Source organism: Ambystoma mexicanum, chromosome 8 (assembly GCF_040938575.1).
Source record: "Ambystoma mexicanum isolate Mex_15411 chromosome 8, UKY_AmexF1_1, whole genome shotgun sequence".
NCBI lineage: Eukaryota > Metazoa > Chordata > Amphibia > Caudata > Ambystomatidae > Ambystoma > Ambystoma mexicanum.
In genome coordinates this window covers 296,795,597-296,813,902 of record NC_090929.1, presented here as the reverse complement: position 1 = coordinate 296,813,902, position 18,306 = coordinate 296,795,597, and the positions used below count along the sequence as shown (strand labels likewise).

General features: G+C 44.0%; 1 protein-coding gene across 5 annotated transcripts in view; it reads left to right on the top strand.

The window, feature by feature from the left end:
* Positions 1-18,306, top strand: part of CACNA1B (calcium voltage-gated channel subunit alpha1 B) — a 2,298,664-nt gene that overhangs the window by 1,635,550 nt on the left and 644,808 nt on the right. For 3 of the 5 annotated variants that reach the window (XM_069609696.1, XM_069609697.1, XM_069609699.1), the window contains exon 19: positions 3,142-3,204. The exons of the other annotated variants lie outside the window; for them this stretch is intronic. In XM_069609696.1, coding sequence (XP_069465797.1) covers positions 3,142-3,204 — 63 coding nt within the window. The remainder of the gene's footprint in view (positions 1-3,141; positions 3,205-18,306) is intronic. 5 annotated transcript variants of the gene reach the window in all.

Below are 18,306 nucleotides of genomic sequence, written 5' to 3'. Positions count from 1 at the left end.
GCATGTTGTCAGTAGGTAGAAGTGGAGCACGATCTGGGTAGGTTGTAGCGGGTGCTCTGTGTAGATGTTTCCCTTATAGTGTTCCTACATTGGTTGCAATAAACCCGAAATGAGACAGAAAGAAGTTAAAAAAAAAAGACCTCTGAAATCACTGACATTGAGAAAACTCACCATATTGTGGGCTTAGCCATTCTGATATGTCATATAACTGGCCTCCAGGTTTGAAGTCGCTTTTCTATCTTTAACTTTGAAGAATTGTCCTAGTTTTTTGTTTTGAAAAATCGGGTCATCCGAGGTATTGTAGTTGAGGAGATCTTTAAGTGCCAAGGACGAGTATGTTTGTCCTTTTTGCATAGGAATGCACAATTGCAGAAGTTAATTCCAAAACATGAGGACCTGCAGAATCCATTTAAGGCATTGATTCACCGCAGACAACGGAGAGTTGAAAAGTCACCATTATCTGTTTATCGAAGGATGCACGTCGGAATCTGAGCTCCGGAAAATGCTTCCACTATGCTCATCCTCAGTAACAAATATCTAATGTTAGCCTCCAGGATTCCAAGCAAAGAGTAAGAGCGTCTGAGAGTAATGGCATGATCTAGAAGCAGGAGTGACCTATTGACTTAAGCCAGATCTCAAAGATGCCCATCATTCACAGATTCACTTACCATCTTGGAGCTCATCCAGGTCGTCACCATTCTTTGCGAGGGATGACGCTGAAGGGCATAATGCCAACCAACCTTCAACAATATGGTGAGCACAGGAAAGGAGTAGGGATGATTCCTATATACCTTGCACAATGCAGCCCCATTTGAGGGGCGGTGGGGTTCAATTCAAAATGAAGATGCAAGCAAAGGTTTCGCTTTCATTGGCAGACAGGAACATGGCATCTTGTTATCTACAATGATTCTAGCAAAACTCTGCATGCCTGACGCTGTTCACTGAATGCTGTGCCTTTAAATGCAACCATCAGGCAACTCACGCATGGATGTTAAGCAATTAAAGGCTTACTTTGCCCTGTTTGAGGTTGTTTAACGTGTTACCTCTCTATCTATATTATGTTTATATAGCGCCACTAGCCCAAAGGCCTCTAGGCACTCACAAAACAGACAACAAAAAACAAAAAAGGGGAGGCAAAAAAAGACATGGCAACTGAGACACATTAATGAAGTTCTTTATCGAAAAGGAGAGTCTTCAGATGTTTTTTAAACGCGGTAGTTGAAGTGCTCTCCATAACATCTGAAGGAAGTGTATTCCACAGAGCACAAGCCCAGAAATTAAAGCTCGCTGCACCAATTTTCTTAAGGTTAACTCGTGCTTAGCAATGTCTGGCGGTGCTGTTAGAGCATAAGACATGTCTAAAAGGGGTCCTATTTATTCTTGAGGTCAGATAAGGCGGCGCTTCATCACGGAGGCATTTGAAGACCATAACTAGGCCCTTAAACTGGATCCTATGTTGGACCGGAAGCCAGTGTAATCACCTCCAGGCCTCAGTGACATGGGCAAGACGCTTCAACCCACAGACCGTCCGTACAGCGCTGTTCTGAATCACCTGCAATTTTCTTATGTTAGTCTGGGAGGTCCCTACCAACAGACTATTGCAGTAATCCAGTTTTGTGTTTATGATGGCAGCAGGGATCATTGCCCGATTTGCCTCTGATAAGAAGGGGCGTATCTGCCATAACAAATGGACATACTAAGAGCAGTACGATTTACAATGTCATGCTTTCAGTGTGTTTAAGTGAGAATGGTATACTGTGTGTATGTTACACAATTGCTTGCATCCAGTCCTGCAGGGTGGGGTTTGATGTTTTGCTTGGGTGGAACTCTATTGCCCTCTGGTGGATAGTCGTCGTGTTGCAGATCCACTGATTTATTTATTTTTGTTGCTGGCTATTGCCTACGTTAGCGTCTTCTTCCGAAGAAGAAAGGTCCCTTTCCCTAAAGAGGGGCTAAATCCCTGTATTTGAATGCAAAGTGGGGGCGGGATCGTCGCCCAGCTTGAACTATGTCTGCTGCTTTTATGGTATGTGTTGAAATGGCCGAACGTCTTGGAAATTAAATCGAGTTTAAGTAAAAATAGTAACATCCTAAATGTTAACAAGACTGTGTGCTGAGTTTGCAGTTCCTTGTCCTAGGAGCACGCCGAGTTATTTGATGAGGGGTAGAGTCATTGTAAGGTAGCTCAAAAGAACATTTATTTTTATGATTTGGTAAATTTTGTAATTTTCCAGGATGTATTCGCATGCTTCTTTTCGTTCTCTTGTTTCCACTCTTAACGCCTTTCCTACAGGTTTACCCAGATATGGCACATCATTGACTATCAGTTGCATTCGACCTTCTCCCTGAATTGAGTTGGGAGGTGGGCTCGTTTAGACTAAACTGGCTAAGTTAGGTGCTAAACGAGGAGCGGACTGACCTATACATGCAGTGATAAGATGCCAGTCTTAAATGTAATGCCATTAAACAGGAATATATGCTGACATGTACACAGATTGGGGCTAGGGTGAATTTGCGGTTTGCTGCCCTGACGGCTAGATTCAGCTGGGACTATGCTGATCTGTGGATAGCTTGTGTATGGGCTGCGATGAGATGGGGCTTGGCTGAGCTTGGGGTGACCATGGCTTGTTTCTGATACGAAGGTACCCTGCCGGACCAGGGCAGAGTATTACATGCCCTAGAGGTGAGAGCCACTGTGGGTACTTTTATGCAGTTTTAGGCTGACCCCCCAACCTTTCTGGTCTGTTCCTCCTTCGAGGGAGAAATCCACAGTGAGACTATTGCCACCAGGTTCTATGTTGGCTGACATCATGATCCCGTGCACTGTGCTCCCTCAGTTGAGATCCTGCAATGAACAGCTGGGGTCTGTGGTGTACACGATGTTCCTGTGGTTTCAGTTGTGCCTTTTTGTTCCTTTGTTTTCTTTATAGGAATTTCATTTGCCTTTGTTTGTTTTTACAGAAGAGTTATTTTCTCCCTGGTCGCTGCCCTAAGGCCTCGCGGGGGCCCATGATGCTGGATGAGGGTCCTGCTCCCTGCGAGGGCCAAGCCTTCCTTCCATTTGACTCTCGCTGCGTCCGATGTCTCTTTATCATTTGATATATATCTATACTTCTCACTTTTTGTTTTTTGCATGTGCAGTTTTGTAAAGCAAAGTCGAGGTGCTGTATCTCGCAGCTCGTCCGTCTCCAGCGTAAATTCACCGTGAGTTGCTCTCTGTTACAATATTCAGTGTGTGAATTGATGACATTTATTAGCTTTCCCTTGGAACCCTTCCACCCTTGCCTTCTCCCTGTCAGATTCATTCCCTCCATGGGAGCTCCTCCTTGCAGCCAAGCCAAGGAGTGCTTGAATCTTCCTCCTACATCAAAATGCATTGCGCTTCTCCTCACTACCCCTGCTTCTTTGATGCGTCCAGCTTCTGATTTTTCATCCTGTATTTTTATCATTATCCATGTATCTATCAATTAATGAATCTATCTACCTATCTGTCTATCTGTGTCTCTGCCTGCCGCAGTCTGCCCCTCTCTAGTTCTTGTTTTCTGTCTCTGTCTCGCTTTGCACATTTACACACTGTACATGCTTTCTCTTGTATCTATCTCTTTTGATGTGTTGCTCGCTATCTTCCTCTAGCTCTCAACTTATCTTTCTTTACTCACTTTATATTTCTTAATCAGTCTTCTATCTGGCTTCTTAACTTTATTTGAGCTCTTGCTCCCTTTCTCTTTGTCTCTCTCTCTTTGTGTGCGTTTCTCTTTCTGTTCTCTTTCCCTTATTTTTTTCGGTTCCAACCCTTCTCTTTCTTCTGCTGTTTTCTCTCATTGCTATTTCTTTCTCTATGAATTTATCTGTACGTTACTCTCGGTTCTCTTTTCACCTTCTCCTCTCTATTAATCATATTTCCCCTCTTCACAGTCCTTATTTGTTTCCCTAAATCTTACCACTTTGTCTCCAATTCATGGTGTCCCAATCGTCTACATTTCTCGCTAGTCCCTCTGTAGTCTTTCTCTTGGTTCAGTTTCACTTGTACTCTGGTTTCTGCCCTCTCCGCCCTGGCTTTGATGTTGTTTGTATGTGTCTGTGCGTTGCTTGTTGTTGCTACTGCTGTGACAGAAACTTACATACCAAGCTTGCATGTTTTCATCTACAAGAGGAAACAAAAATGTGCTATTTTGAAGCGTTAAATTGTCTCACTTTCCTTGTGGAGTTCACAAACACCTCTTGTCAGGGAAGTGTAAAAAGGCACACTATTGATGTGGCATAGTACCTACCTAGCATGTTTGTTGGAGGAAGACAGTGGGATAGGTGTCTCTCGAGACACATTGCAAGACAAGATAGATGTGCTCAGATATCTATCAATATAACAGGTAAGAACAATAAGAAGGGCTTTGCCATTCACTGGAACAGTTCATTCTACTGAGTCATTGCCCATATAAGTAACTCCTTAGGGCCATCTTCCCCTCTTTAATGTTAATGCTACCTTGTGTGACTCTTTGATCACTTCTATTCTTATATAGCTCTTTAGAGATACCGCTACTTCGTCCAATCCTTTGTAAGTCAAATATTTCTCATGTAACATTTGGGGAGTTATCTCCCTCCTTTAAATCTTTAGGATTACCTCTCCCTAATGTAATTCTTTAATTCTTTTCCTATCCTCCTGTACCTGTTAATGATCAGAAGTCCCCTTGTTTGCTCTTATGGTGACCACTCCATTGTGTAACTTTCTATTATCAAATCCCCCTGCACTCCCACACCCCACCCTGCTATCTCTTTGAGGCCATTATTGCACAGGTACTGCTTTTATCTCATGCCCCCATCCATTTTCTGTTTATGGTTCCCGCTTCCTCTAGTAACTCATCTCTCCCTATATTAGGGTCATTCTCTTTTTTTCTTGGACGTGTAGGCCATCACCCAATGTAAGGAAGCAGTTCCGTTTCCAGAGCAGAGCCTCACAAGGCAGTGTAGCTGAGCAGGATAGGGCTTGTTGGGCTGCTGTAGGGAAGGGGGTTCTCAGTAGCACACCAATAGGCACAGTAAACCCATTAATAACATTATTCTCAGTCTAGTTGTTAAGAAAAAAGTAAACAATTACTTTATTAAGCCTAACATTTGTCAAAAAACAAGCTCGTAGAAATGAAATGATGAAGAGTAGTAAAAACTCAATTTACACCTCACATTCTGTTCAAGCATTACAACACTTTGAATCTGAACACAAGTTGCAGAATGTGTTGAATACTATGTCTACTTTTCCTGTGAATGAATTTACTTTCAAATGTAAATGTTAATATTTCGCATCTACAGAGAAAATAGAATGCCAAGGTAATCCCAAACAAACATTCCTTCATTAAAAGGATCAATGTTAACTTATTATTGCAGTTGAAACCTACAAAAGCAAGAACGTCCATTGCAGAGTCCCACTGAGTCAAGATTCTCATGTATGTCAGCTGGGGACAGACCACCATGCAATAACTGCACTACTCTAGAACTTGGACCTGTAGATTAGTTGATGAGGTTTTGTAGGGGGCAGGAGCTTGTTATGGCATTTTTTGTCTGGGATCTAGAGGGGAAAAGATGAGACCTTTTGTAGGTTACCTGAACTCTTCCAGGAGTGCTGAATCTACAATCCTGCGTTGGGGAGACGAAGGGTGGTGAAGCTCTTCCACTATAATTTTACCATAGGTAGTATTGCTTACTGAGACTATGTCCTACCCATTTTGGCAACACTAGTAAGCAGACTGTGTACAGATTGGATATTTCCTGGATTTTCAGGTCAATACAAAGTTCCCCCTCTGCCATCAATTCAGACTAAACTCTGGCGAGAGATTTTTAATCTTTAAAGGATGTACATCTGTCCAGGTCTAGCTAATATAGTGGCTAAAATACATTAGCAGGAATTGGTTTGATGTATCTGTAATTTCAGAGAAGGCCCAACTGTGGCCCCATGTTTTTCCTTTAGCAGTCCTTGCTTGGGTGGCTCTGAACACTGTGACATTGGATCAAAAGGTCACACTTGAGGTTCAAACAAGGTTTGTTATCTTTGTTCCGGATAGGGTTGGGATAAATTCCTGTGAAAAAGTGAGTCTTTCTACAACAAAATGGGATATTCTTTGCTGACAACTATCTAAGCAAAGAGTGCCAGCATGGATGAATAATAATCTAGCACCAAGCATTTCTTCCCCTTGCTTGTAGTAATGGTGCAGCATAGATATTCGGACCCTCTAGCTGCAGATCACGTTTCTAGGTCAGTGGAAATAAAATGTCAAAACACACATACCTGCAACATTCTTCACCCTTAGTTTTTTGTCAGGCTGTGACATTCTTACCTGCCAGTCACAGGTCACCCTTCCGTGTCTCTTGATCATCCAATGGTCTGTTATTGTCAATATTCCCTTCCTCTTGTCGGGTCACCCTGCTGGGCTAGTTCTCCAGATTCTCCTCAATCTGTTTACAGGCCTCAGTCACGCTCTGCTTTTGCTCCTCCTTGACTCCTGCTCTCCAGTAGGCACTACTTCACTTCCCAGCTTGTGCTCCAGCCTGTCACCCCCACTGCAGAACCCTGGCCTCTTTTATGTGAATGATAAGTGCCTTTGTCCTCCGACTGTGAGTCAGCCAGAATGAGACGGCTGAACTTGTGAGCAGAACCATCAGTGTCCATATGACAAAGCACGGCTTGGCTCCCAAATGTGGTTCTTTCTGATTGCAGTGCTGTCCATGAGAAATCAATTGTGCCCAAATGTGCTTGGTCAACAGGAATAAGTACGAGGTCTACCTATAGTTTGGATGTTTGGGTTGTATGGCTTGTTCAGTGTGCTTTCCTGGCACCCTAATGCCATATGGACTAGGAGAAAAGAATGGTATAATCTGTTTGCCACTTCTTGGGAGCCCCTCACTCAGCGGGAAGGATCTCTGGTCCCAAGAGCACATCGGAGCCCAGAAGGGAAAGTAAACAACACGACAGCATCACAACATATCCAGGGCTTAGATTCAAGCTTATGTTCCTATGTAGATGATATTAAATTAACTGAGTCTCAGGAGTGATGAAAATCTTGAGGAACCATCACAGTGTTCACACGCCCTTGCCATTGATGTCCATGTTAAGTTATTTTTTCAGTTTTACACAGCTTGATTAGAGTAACTGTCATGAATCCTATTGTTATTGGTGCAAGGTCCTCTATTTCTATGGGGTCTTCTTGAGTCACCATGTGTGCTCTGATGACTCATAGAATTCTTCTTCCCCAGCTGTCTGCATTGAAAATGGCAAGCAGAGGTGGGAGCTATTTTCTGTGCAACCAAGACCTCTGTCTTCTGAAGGAAAGTAAGACTAAGAAGTAATTCAAACACTGGTAGGATTAATAGTCCAACCAAATCCAGAATGGGATCAGCAAATTGGGAAGAACTAGCCCATAGAGCCAAATGGGAAATGTAATAGTGCATCAGGAGAAGAAATAAGTAGGTCAAGATCAAAGCAAGGAAGGAAATGGCAGGCTGATCAAAGACCAAGAGGAAAAGGCAGATAGAATCCGGAACAGGGAACATATTTATTCAGGCGAGGTTTGAGGTGTAATGTGCTACAAGGCATGGTTGTTTTCATCCTCCAATATGTGTTGGAATGGGGGTAAGATTTGTTTGAGGCAATATCCTGGCAACGCATCACAATGTGGTAAACTGCACATGCGCAAAGTGCCAAAACATCCCATGAAAGCATCAAATGAATGGGGGTGGTGAAGAATTCTGACAATTTTGCGGCAAGTGCTCCATATTTTTAGAGCTCCATGGCCAAGGGGATTAAGAGCAGACATCAGACAGATCGATGGCTCATGGATTGGCAATACACAGGCAAACGTGAGCATCAGTCTGGGGTGTTACATTACACCCTTCTTGAATACAAGTGTAGGTGCTGTGCTTCCAAGGAAATCATTTATACGTCAGATTAGAAGTAAAGCATGTACATTGACATTTGGTTCCCAAGAATGATCACAGTGCATAACCCTCCTAATTAGTAATTGAAAACAGACAGTCCTTCCTCTATTCGGAATTTCAAATGTCTTGAACCTCATATTCTGTATGACTATCCCTAAAATGAGGAAGAGCTGGATGCATCCATGCTCATATTGATCCAGAATATAGTGGTAATGGAAGAAAACATGAAATACTGGATACATTTTCCAGGAGTTTGACAGTCAGAGACAAAATGAAATGACACTAGTGAAATATGTTTGCATATGAGGAAAGGGCCATAAGAAGATCCCCATTGCCTAAATAAATGATGGATGGGATGATTTCTGGAAGACAGCCCCACTCATTCCTTTGTGTTTATAATCAGGTTCTTTCCACCTCTTTTTAGTAGCTTATTTGCTTTCTCTTCCATGCTTTCATGCAATTCTTCTGTTGCACAAGTATGATAAGGCATTTGTAACGAAATGATATGATAAGGCATTTGTAACGTGCCTATACACAAGTAGGCTCTTCATGAATTTCAGATAGCAACGCAGTCACATCTTCTGGAGTATTTTTGTATTTTCTTAAAGAGCCTGGACTCTAAAATATCTTCTTCTGTGCACAATTCATTGTATCTATGTACATGTTCTCTTGCCTCACTACTTACATGAATATAACAGTTGATACATAACTTGTGCATTCTACCCGCGTAAAATGAATTGAGGAATTCATTTGAAAAAATAGGAAGAGCTGGCAGACAATACCAAGCAGAAACTGTAAAGCTGAGTCAGGAGGAGAAATAACTCGATCTGGAGCAAAGCAAGGGGAAAGGACAGGCGGGAAAAAGGGCAAGAGGAAAAGTCACAGGATCAAAGAATGAAAGAGTTTGAGATGCACTGGAATACAATGCATGGCTCCTTTTGGATTCTTGTATCCTCCATTATGTGCTGAAGCTGGAGTAAGCCTCACATGGATTCCACATGCCAAGTAAACGGCTCATGTGCCAAGTGCAGACACGAGTCCCCCATGGTTTGAATGTGGAGTGAAGATTATGGGCCCCACAGGTCAGCGACCCCAAGTGGATGCTGGAACATCCTGTGGATGCTCCCTGCTGATGGGGATGTGCTGTTGGAGCTCCCTGACCCACCCTTTCCATGCAGGTACAGACGTATTTGTGTGTATTTGAAGATCAGAAACAACACATTACAGATTGCGTCAGTATATTCCCCAGAACAGTGCCTGTACAGTAGCACAAAGATGAGAACAAGTGGTGAGACAGTTTGAGGGTGTGGTATATATATTTCTGAGGCTTGTGGAATCTGCTTAGATCACATGCTATGCAGAGGCCAACATCTAGTGGTAGCTGAGGAGTATTACAGTTTTTTTTTATGAAACTCGAAATGGGACATCGACAAGGTGTGCCAGTAATACTATCCCTACTGTGTGTGCACAGATACCCTCGAGTGAGGAGCGCATTACAAATAAAATAAACAAACAAACGTCTACTGAACCCATGGTCCTTAACGTGTCGAGGTCACTCAGATTGTTTTTTTCCATCATAATAGTCGGTGCATATCATGGAGTTCCTTCTTGGCTGACACCATTATTTAGAAAAGTTTAATTCTATTATCTCTTTCTGTCCTTTCGATATACGTTTACTGCAAGACCTTGGGCGCCAGCTTAAAGGATAGGTTTCAATCTTTGATGACAGCAACACCTGGCTTGACGCTCCTTTGTCTACTGCCTCTCAAGGCGCCATCAGGCCTTGGCCCTGCACAGTAGGGAGAGCGGGGAGGTTCATATTCTATTATTGTTAAGAGAATGTATATTCCCCTTTACTCCCATATATTTCACCAGGCTGCCATCCCCATCCATCATGGAAAATACCCCTTTTACATTTTGGCCTTCCTGTAATAGGAATATTCCCTGGAAAGACTTGCACCGGGTTTGCAACCTTTGTCTCCCTAGGGACCACACCGTGCCATAGTGCAAGTCTTGCAAACTGTTCAGGCCTAAAACCCTAAAGTACCACAAGACCAAACGCTGGGCCCACCACGCTATGCAGGCCGAGGCCACCATGGATGTCAAGAGAGCCTCCAGCGATGGCAGAATCAACGTCTTATATGACGCCAAGGTTGATCAGCATCCATCGGATTCCCGTGTACGAGCCCCTGAACCCAACAGGCAGGCCGGTGGTTCTGCTATGGGGACGACACCCGGCGGCTCAAGCACAACCAAGATACATCACACCAAGCACACCCCCCACGGCTAAAAGTCGACCATGCCGCCGCCCGATGAGCCACACGTGGCTTCAAGGGGAGGTCCGAACTTTCCCTATCCTCTGAGCCATCGCGGTCACAATCACCACATGACGAGCCCCTGAAACAACATCTGTTTCCGACACCGCGTCTAAACCTGTAAAGTCCTCGGGCGCAGATGATGGGGCATCAAAAGACACGTCGACGGCCTCGAGAAAAAGCACAAAGTGCTAAAAAAATTATCAAGCTAATTAAAAAACACGTTCCAAGTACCCTTTTAAAGGCCAGAACATCAAAAAACCATAAGTCTTTGATGCCCAGGTGGAAAAAGTCCAAGCAGGGATTTCGCTACCGCAAAGGGCACTCTTTCAGGGGCTATGCACCATAAGAAAACCCCTGTCCCAGACTCCCCACCTACACCTGCTACTCCTGCTCCCTCTGTACTGCCAAACTCCTCACAATGGACATCAGAACAGTTTGATAAAGTTATAAGGATGTTGTCCTGTTTTATTAATTTTTTTGATGACCACTCCGAGGTCCTCCAAAATCTTCAGGGAACCCAACAGAGTGGGGCAGCAGCCACTCAGAGCGGGGCAGCAATCACTCAGCCAGCAGCCAAAAAAAGCCTGCCTAGACTCCACGCACACTTCCACCTCGCATCAGGACCTAGCGCAAGTCATTTATTACCATACCATGCAAGGCTTACAGGACCCTGGCACACACACAGACACAGAGGACGAAGGAGACACGGTGGACTTTGACCAATTTTATGATGACGACGATACGTCATCCAGTCCCCAGATCACACACTCCCACTGGTTGCTGAATCTCCGGTAGACAACCAGTTACAATATAATGACCTGCTCCTAAAGGCTGCATAGCACTTCAAAATAGACACACAAGAGGCTCAAGTCGACAAAGACTTTGTGGAGGACATTGTTGAGGATAAAAAAAACAGCTACCACAAATTTAACCCCCTGTTACAATCAGTACAGAGACGCATCCAACCCTCTCTGCTTACACCCAATTTAACACAGGCAGTAAACCCGCGCATCGAGAAGATGTTCAGACCAGCCCCCTCAGACCCCTTATACATTAGGGGGCAGTTAAAGCCTGACTCTTTAGTAGTTACTACTACAAAAAAGAGGGTGAGAACCCCTCTGGCCTCTGCCAAAGGCCCTCCTGACAAGGAGAGTAAGAAAATCTACAGCCTACCAAACATGGATTGCTAATAACACGACGCTATTAGCCCTTTATAATTGTCGCAAGCGCTCAAGAAAACACAGCTCTCAGGGGAAACAAGTAGCCAACTGCATCCTCAAGAACAACTTGCAGCAGACAATGCAGGGAGAATCATGGCAGAAGGCACACTGATTAAATGCCACGCATGGCTACAGCAATCAGGCTTCAAACTAAAAGCCCAGGCAAGCCTCCTAAACATGCCAATTGAACCCAATGCTTTGTTTGGTAAAGCAGTGGAGGATGCCCATAAGAGCGCAAAGAGGAATATGACACCCTCATATCCCTAGGGCAGCTCACCAGCAGCTCTAACTCTTGTCTTTTCAGAGGACAAACATCCCAATGGGCCTCAAATTACAATCAAGGTGCCAAGGTTCATCCTGGGGTTCGTCACAAGGGCAGTCCTCACAGCAAGGTTTTCAAAGAGGCCAAAGAAGGTCTCGAAGTAGGGGCAGATCCTCTTCCTCAAGAGGGGGCTCAACCCTCCCTAAGCAATGACCACCCGCTACAGATTCCCTCCCATGCCACTCCATGGGAGGTCGTATTTCACACTTTACCCACGCATGGGAGGGGACCACTTCGGAAAAGTGTGTACTTTCCACCGTAGTGGGGCGGTATTGCATAGAGCTGATCCAGACACCAGCCAACCACCCGCCAAGACAAAGACAGACCTCACAGGAAGAACAAAGTATCCTACTGGAGCCATAGAAATCGTCCCGGCAAACCAAGTAAACAAGGGCATTTATTCAATGTACTTCCTTGTGCCGGAAATAGACTTAACAATGCGCACTGTCCTAAACCTGCATCCTGAAAACACCTATCTCAAGCCACAATAATTCTGTATGACAACACTACAGGAGGTAATCCCACTGCTAAAGCAGGGGGACTACATAGCAACCTTGGATATGAAAGATGCATACTATCATATTTCAATGTTCCACGTGCACAGAAAGTTCAAAATAGCGAATCAACACTACCAATTCAAGGTACTACCCTTCTGCATAGCCTCCGGTCCAAGGGTATTTACCAAGGTACTAGCAGTAGTGGCAGCGCATCTATGCAGAGAATCAATCCCAGTATACCTTTATCTGGATGACTGGCTGATAACTGGGGAACACCCCCAAATTTGCATGCAAAATACCCAGAGAACAATCAATCTCCTGTTCCAATCGGGATTCTCAGTCAGCGAGAAGAAATCAAGTCTTGTTCCATACAAGACCAAATAGTTCTTAGGAGCTGTCATAAAGACAGAATAGGTTCTAGTCTTTCGGTCAAACGAAAGAGTACAAAGCATACTGCTGCAAATACCTCAGTATTTAGCCGGTCGCCAGATAACCATATGCAAAGCAATGCGCTTGCCCAGGGTGATGGCATCATGCATTAACCTGGTTCCACACGCACGGCTGCACATACGACCATTGCAAGAGTGGTTAGCGAAACAGTGATCTCAGTCAAGGAATGAGTAGGATGATCTATTGATTAGCTAACCCTCGTTCAAGCACTACGCTGGTGGACAAAGGAAAACCTGTTAAAGGGAAAACATTTTCACAACCCTACACTGCAAGCAGTTGTCACAACAGATGCACCACTCGCTGTGTGGGGAGCCCATTATTTCACCACACAGCGCATGGCCTGTTGTCAAAGGTCAAAGCCCAAAATCACATAAACCTTCTGGAACTGCTAGCAGTGCTCAGAGCGCTGCAAGCTTTCCAAGTGCACCTGTCAGGCCAGACAGTACAAAGCCTCACGAACAGCATAACTGCCATGTTTTACATAAACAAGCAGGGGGGCACACACTCTCCAGGTCTGTCCAGGCTAGCACAAAACAATTGGAAGTGGGCACTTAAGGAGGCATGTTCCTAACATTGCAACGTGTTCCAGGGGAACTCTATTCTCTGGCAGACTCATTAAGCAAAGATCCTCTACACAAAGAGCACGAGTGGCAGCACGACAAAAATATCCTAAATGATATCTTCTCCCTATGGGCTTACCCCCTTTAGACTTGTTCGCCACAAGCCAAAGCATGCAATTCCCAGACGTTGCGTACTGGTTTTCCCAGCACAGATCCAAGGGGAACGCCCTGTGGATGAACTGGTCAGACAAATGTGCCTATGCTTTTCTCCGACTTCGCTACTGAGCAGGGTGGTGAACAAAATGCACCAGGAACAAGTGACACCAATCCTAGTTGCTCCTATGTGGGTGAGACAACCTTGGTTTCCACATCTGCGCAAACTGGCGATTTGCGGTCAACTCAAGATCTTGTTCCCCTACAACATGCTTACAAAGCACAGGGGGACAACTTTCCACCCACAACCCCAGTCTATGAACTTGGCAGATTGGCTCCTGAAGTCATAAAATTTGGCCATTTAAAACAACCTCAAAGGTGTATGGATATCCTCCAGCAGTCCCGCAAACCAGACACTGTTATTTTTACGAATGGAAAGTATTTGTAATATGGTGCAGGTCAAAAGAAATAAACCCAGTAGAATGTACTCCATCACACATTCTCCATTATCTGCTTCACTTACTAGACTCAGGGCTAGTATTCAACTCCATCAGGTCCACATATCGCACCACACATTCTCCATTATATGCTTCACTTACTAGACTCAGGGCTAGTATTCAACTCCATCAAGGTTCACCTATCGGCTCTCTCCGCGTACACCACTTCTCAAAACAAGGTGTCCTGGTGGAAAATCCCTGTCATTGAGGCATTCATGGAGGGAGTAATAAGACTCTACCCTCCGATTTCAAACCTGCCCCCAGGGTGGGACCTAAATGTGATACTTTCAAAGCTCATATGACCCCCTCACCCCCTCTTTGAGCCTATGCACAAGCCCAGCCTTAAACACCTTACATATACAACAGCTTTTCTGGTGGCTATCACCTCTATAAGAAGATACAGTGAACTGCAAGCTTTGTCAGTGCAAAACCCTTTCTTTGTTATTCACAAAGACAAATTGGTACTAAGAACACACCCTAGGTGTTCGCCTAAGTTCATATCTAAGTTCCATGTCAATCAGTCTATCGAACTACCAGCTTTCTTTCAAAACCCTTCAAGCTCATCTGAGCAAAAACTCCATACACTAGATCTAAGGAGGGCAGTCCTTTACTATGTAAACAAGACAAGACTGCTAAGAAAGACAGACCAACTGTTTGTCTCCATAGCATCCGGCAGGGAAGGTGACCATGTTTGAAAGAACGCTAGCTCCAGATGGATAGTCGGATGCATACAGCTCTGCTGCTCTCTGTCAAATAAAAATCTGCTTTTCACACCAAGAGCTCACTCTATTAGAGGTACAGGAGCTACCTTGGCCTTTATCGCAAACATCCCGCTGGACGCCATTTGCAAAGTAGCTACATGGATCTCTATCCATACTTTTACTCAGCACTGCTGCATTGACACACATTCTAAAGCAGATTCACAGGTGGAACAAGTGGGCCTAAAACATATATTTGCTGCTGTACCTTCTCACAACCCACCACCTTCTCCAGACACTGCTCACTAATATATGCATAGCTTGTTATCTAAGCAGATTCCACAAGCATCAGAAGGGATACATTACTCACGTAATCGTATTTCTGATGCCTGTATCTGCTTAGATTCACATGCGCCCCCTCCCCTGCACTTGCGCAATCTCAATGTCACTTTGCCTAGTAAGATCGTTGTCTTGTCCTCCCTTGTTCCCCTCCCTTGCCTCGTCGCACCTTCAAACACTTGTGCTTAGGCACGCTATAAATAAAATATAACATATCATATTACTGGCACGCCCTGTCGACGACCCTTTCCGAGTTTCGAAAACAAAAACTGTAAACTCTGCAGCTACCACTAGATGTCGGCCTATACATAGCATGTGAATCTAACCAGATACAAGCATCAGAAATATGATTACGGTGAGTAATGTATCATATATACGTGATCAAGCGGTGTGTGAACTGCAAAACGCGTCGTCTTTCTACAAGTTTTCTTTTTTCCATGGCACATTTAAAATAAAATATATTATGTTGCCTGGATTCTGTGGTGACTCTTTTTTGTGTTTTAAGGATACCACATCCCCAGCTGCTCTCTACGGAGGTACAGAGGTTTTTCTATATATACATTTGTATGTATCACTGGAGGGTTTGGTGGGGTCAGGTATGAGGATGGGGAGAAGGCTAGAATAGCTGCCTTCTTGGCCAGTCGGTGAAGTGTAAGCCTAGCTTTCAACAGTTCCACTGTCAGGCTGGTTTTGATTGTGATGGGCAGAGAGTTCCAATGGAGTAAGGCGAGTAGTAAGAAAGAGTGAAAGTTAGAGAAGGTACATGGCCGTAGACCAGTGAGTTTGAGTGCAGAGAAAGAGTGGAGAGAATAAGATGGTACTTGGACAGATGTACAGCCAGACATTTACTAGTAGCAAGACCATTGACATCTTTGTAGAGTAGGTGGAGAAAAAAGGAGTGGTTGTACATGCAGAGCCATCCAGCATGATGTCAGAAGGAAGACGTGGGAGTGGATCTGGAAATGCTGTAAGGAGTGAGGGTAGCAAGGTTGAGAACATACTCTAGAGGGAGCAACGGAGTAGAGAAGAAAGTCAAGAAGTAGGTATGAGTGGTTCCATGTAATAATGTCGCCACAAAAATCTCGCCATGCAAAAATATTGCCGAAAAATTGCTGTTTTTTGTGGCAACATTATTGCATGGAACATACGGGGGACACCCCCGCAACCCCCAAACTTTTTTTTTTCTTTTTTTTTTTTTTGCCCCTGTCCCCATATATATGGTCACCCAAATAATATCGCCACAACATTTTCCCGGTGATATTATTTACGGCAACCATATATATGGCGATATTATAACCTGAGCAATATTCGAGTTAGCTGAGCATGAAAGTGGAGGTTATTTGAATGATAAGTAAATAGGCAGGGAAGGAGATACAAGAAGGGAGGGTAGGGATGGTGTGGGAAGTTGGGAGAAAAATGGCGTTTGAAGAATTCAGCATGAAGCAGTTTACAGCCATCCATTAATGGAGTACAGTGAGACCGTTGGTAATGAGTTCTTAAATGTCTGGTGTGAAGGAGGGAAAGGAGAAAACTAGTTTTCGGTCACAAGTAAAGAGGTGGTAGCAAAATCCAAAGGATGAAATATGTCTACCTAGGGCAGAGGTATATCAAGTGAAGAGCAGAGGTCCAAACACTGATCCTTGGGGGGATAGAGAGTGGGGTGGAGTCAGAGGTTTGTGAGGTGAGGAGAATTTAAAAAAGCGACCTACCAGGTAGGAGGAAATCCAAAATAAAGCAGATTTACAAATTCGAAATCTTGTACAGTAAGGAGGAGGGTGGAGTGGTCCAAAGTATTGAAAGTGGCAGAGAGCACCAAAAGGATGATTATAGGTGAGAATGTAGAGTAATGTCTTCGGAGAGAAAGTTGGAGGAATGCATGAGTGCAGTCTTGGTGGAGTGTTTACTACGGAAACCAGATTGAAGTGGATCGTCAAGTCCATTATCCTCAAGGTACCTGGTGTTCCCAGTGAAGACCACCTGCTCTAGTGCCTTTATATTATGAGGTAGGAGGGAACTGAAAGTGAGGAATAGTTTGTTGCACAGTTGGGTAAGCAGATGGTTTCTTCAAAAGGATTAGTACTGTTGAAGGAGGCAAGAAAGAGTTTAGCAGAGAGAGAGAGAGGTTAAACATCTCAGCGAGATAAAGGAAGATGATTTAGGCTATGTCTGTGAACATTAGAGGAGCAAGCAGGTATATGGGGATGCAAGACGGATTGATCCTGCAAAGGATGGGTGCTAATTTGATAGGAGAGGTAAGAGAGATGTAGTCGAGAATCGAAGGGAAGAGGTGTGACAGACATAAGGCAGACCTATCGTGCATGAGCTGGCAGTATGAAGGTAGATCTAGGGAATGGCCCATCACCATTACACAAACTACAATACACACAAGATGTTCTTGAAGGGTCACCACAAAACAGTAGCCCAAGATAGGTGTCAAGAATTCCAATGAACACATAGCTGTGGACTGGGCCATAAAGGGAAGAGGCCTTGATGCTTCATTAATCAGCAGACAATGTAGCTACTTCACCCATAGTCGATAAAGGACCATATGATCCAGACAGGTTTCAAACAACACAAGAATTTTTGGCAGAAATAATTACATCAATCAGAGATCACATTTTCACCCACCAGTAAGGAAAGACAAAATAACATATTTTATATATCCATTAAAAGAAAATATTAGTGCGAATAGGCATATCTGTTGCCCCATATTAGAATTAGGAGGAAAGGGACCTCAATGAGCATAACACATGTAGGAATATGTTTGTGGTGAATATTTCATACATACTGAATTTCCTTCCAGTGGAGTTTATAAGTGGGAGTTTCTTGCCCTGTAAATCAGCCATGCACCTTTACAGCACACGACGCATAAGAAACAACATTAGTTAATTTAATAACTGGGGCTCAGTATCATACTTGTGAGAACAGGATTAACTGTGCAAGTTCTGCAGAAGAGTCCCATAACCTGTGCGGGTGCATCACCCTAAGTACAGGGCTGGACCTCACACAACATAGATTTTCACATCTATAGTAACTCAAGTTGAGCACCTTAGACCAACAACATACTCGTCTAGTACCATCTTTCCACAGGTTACACCTATAGAGAACTTGTGAAATTGTGAAATAGGGCACTTGGATCCTTTGCGTGTGCTGATGAAGACCATGTTTCTATACAGGTCACTGTGCACTTTATATTTAAACCACCCACAAGGATGGATATTTCAGAACCCAGTTCATTACACCTTCTCCTGTAACTCTTCAGGGTCTTCTCTCCTTCCTTTACTTATTCAGGTGACATATTCCTCTTTCTCTTTTGGTCACATCTTCCATGC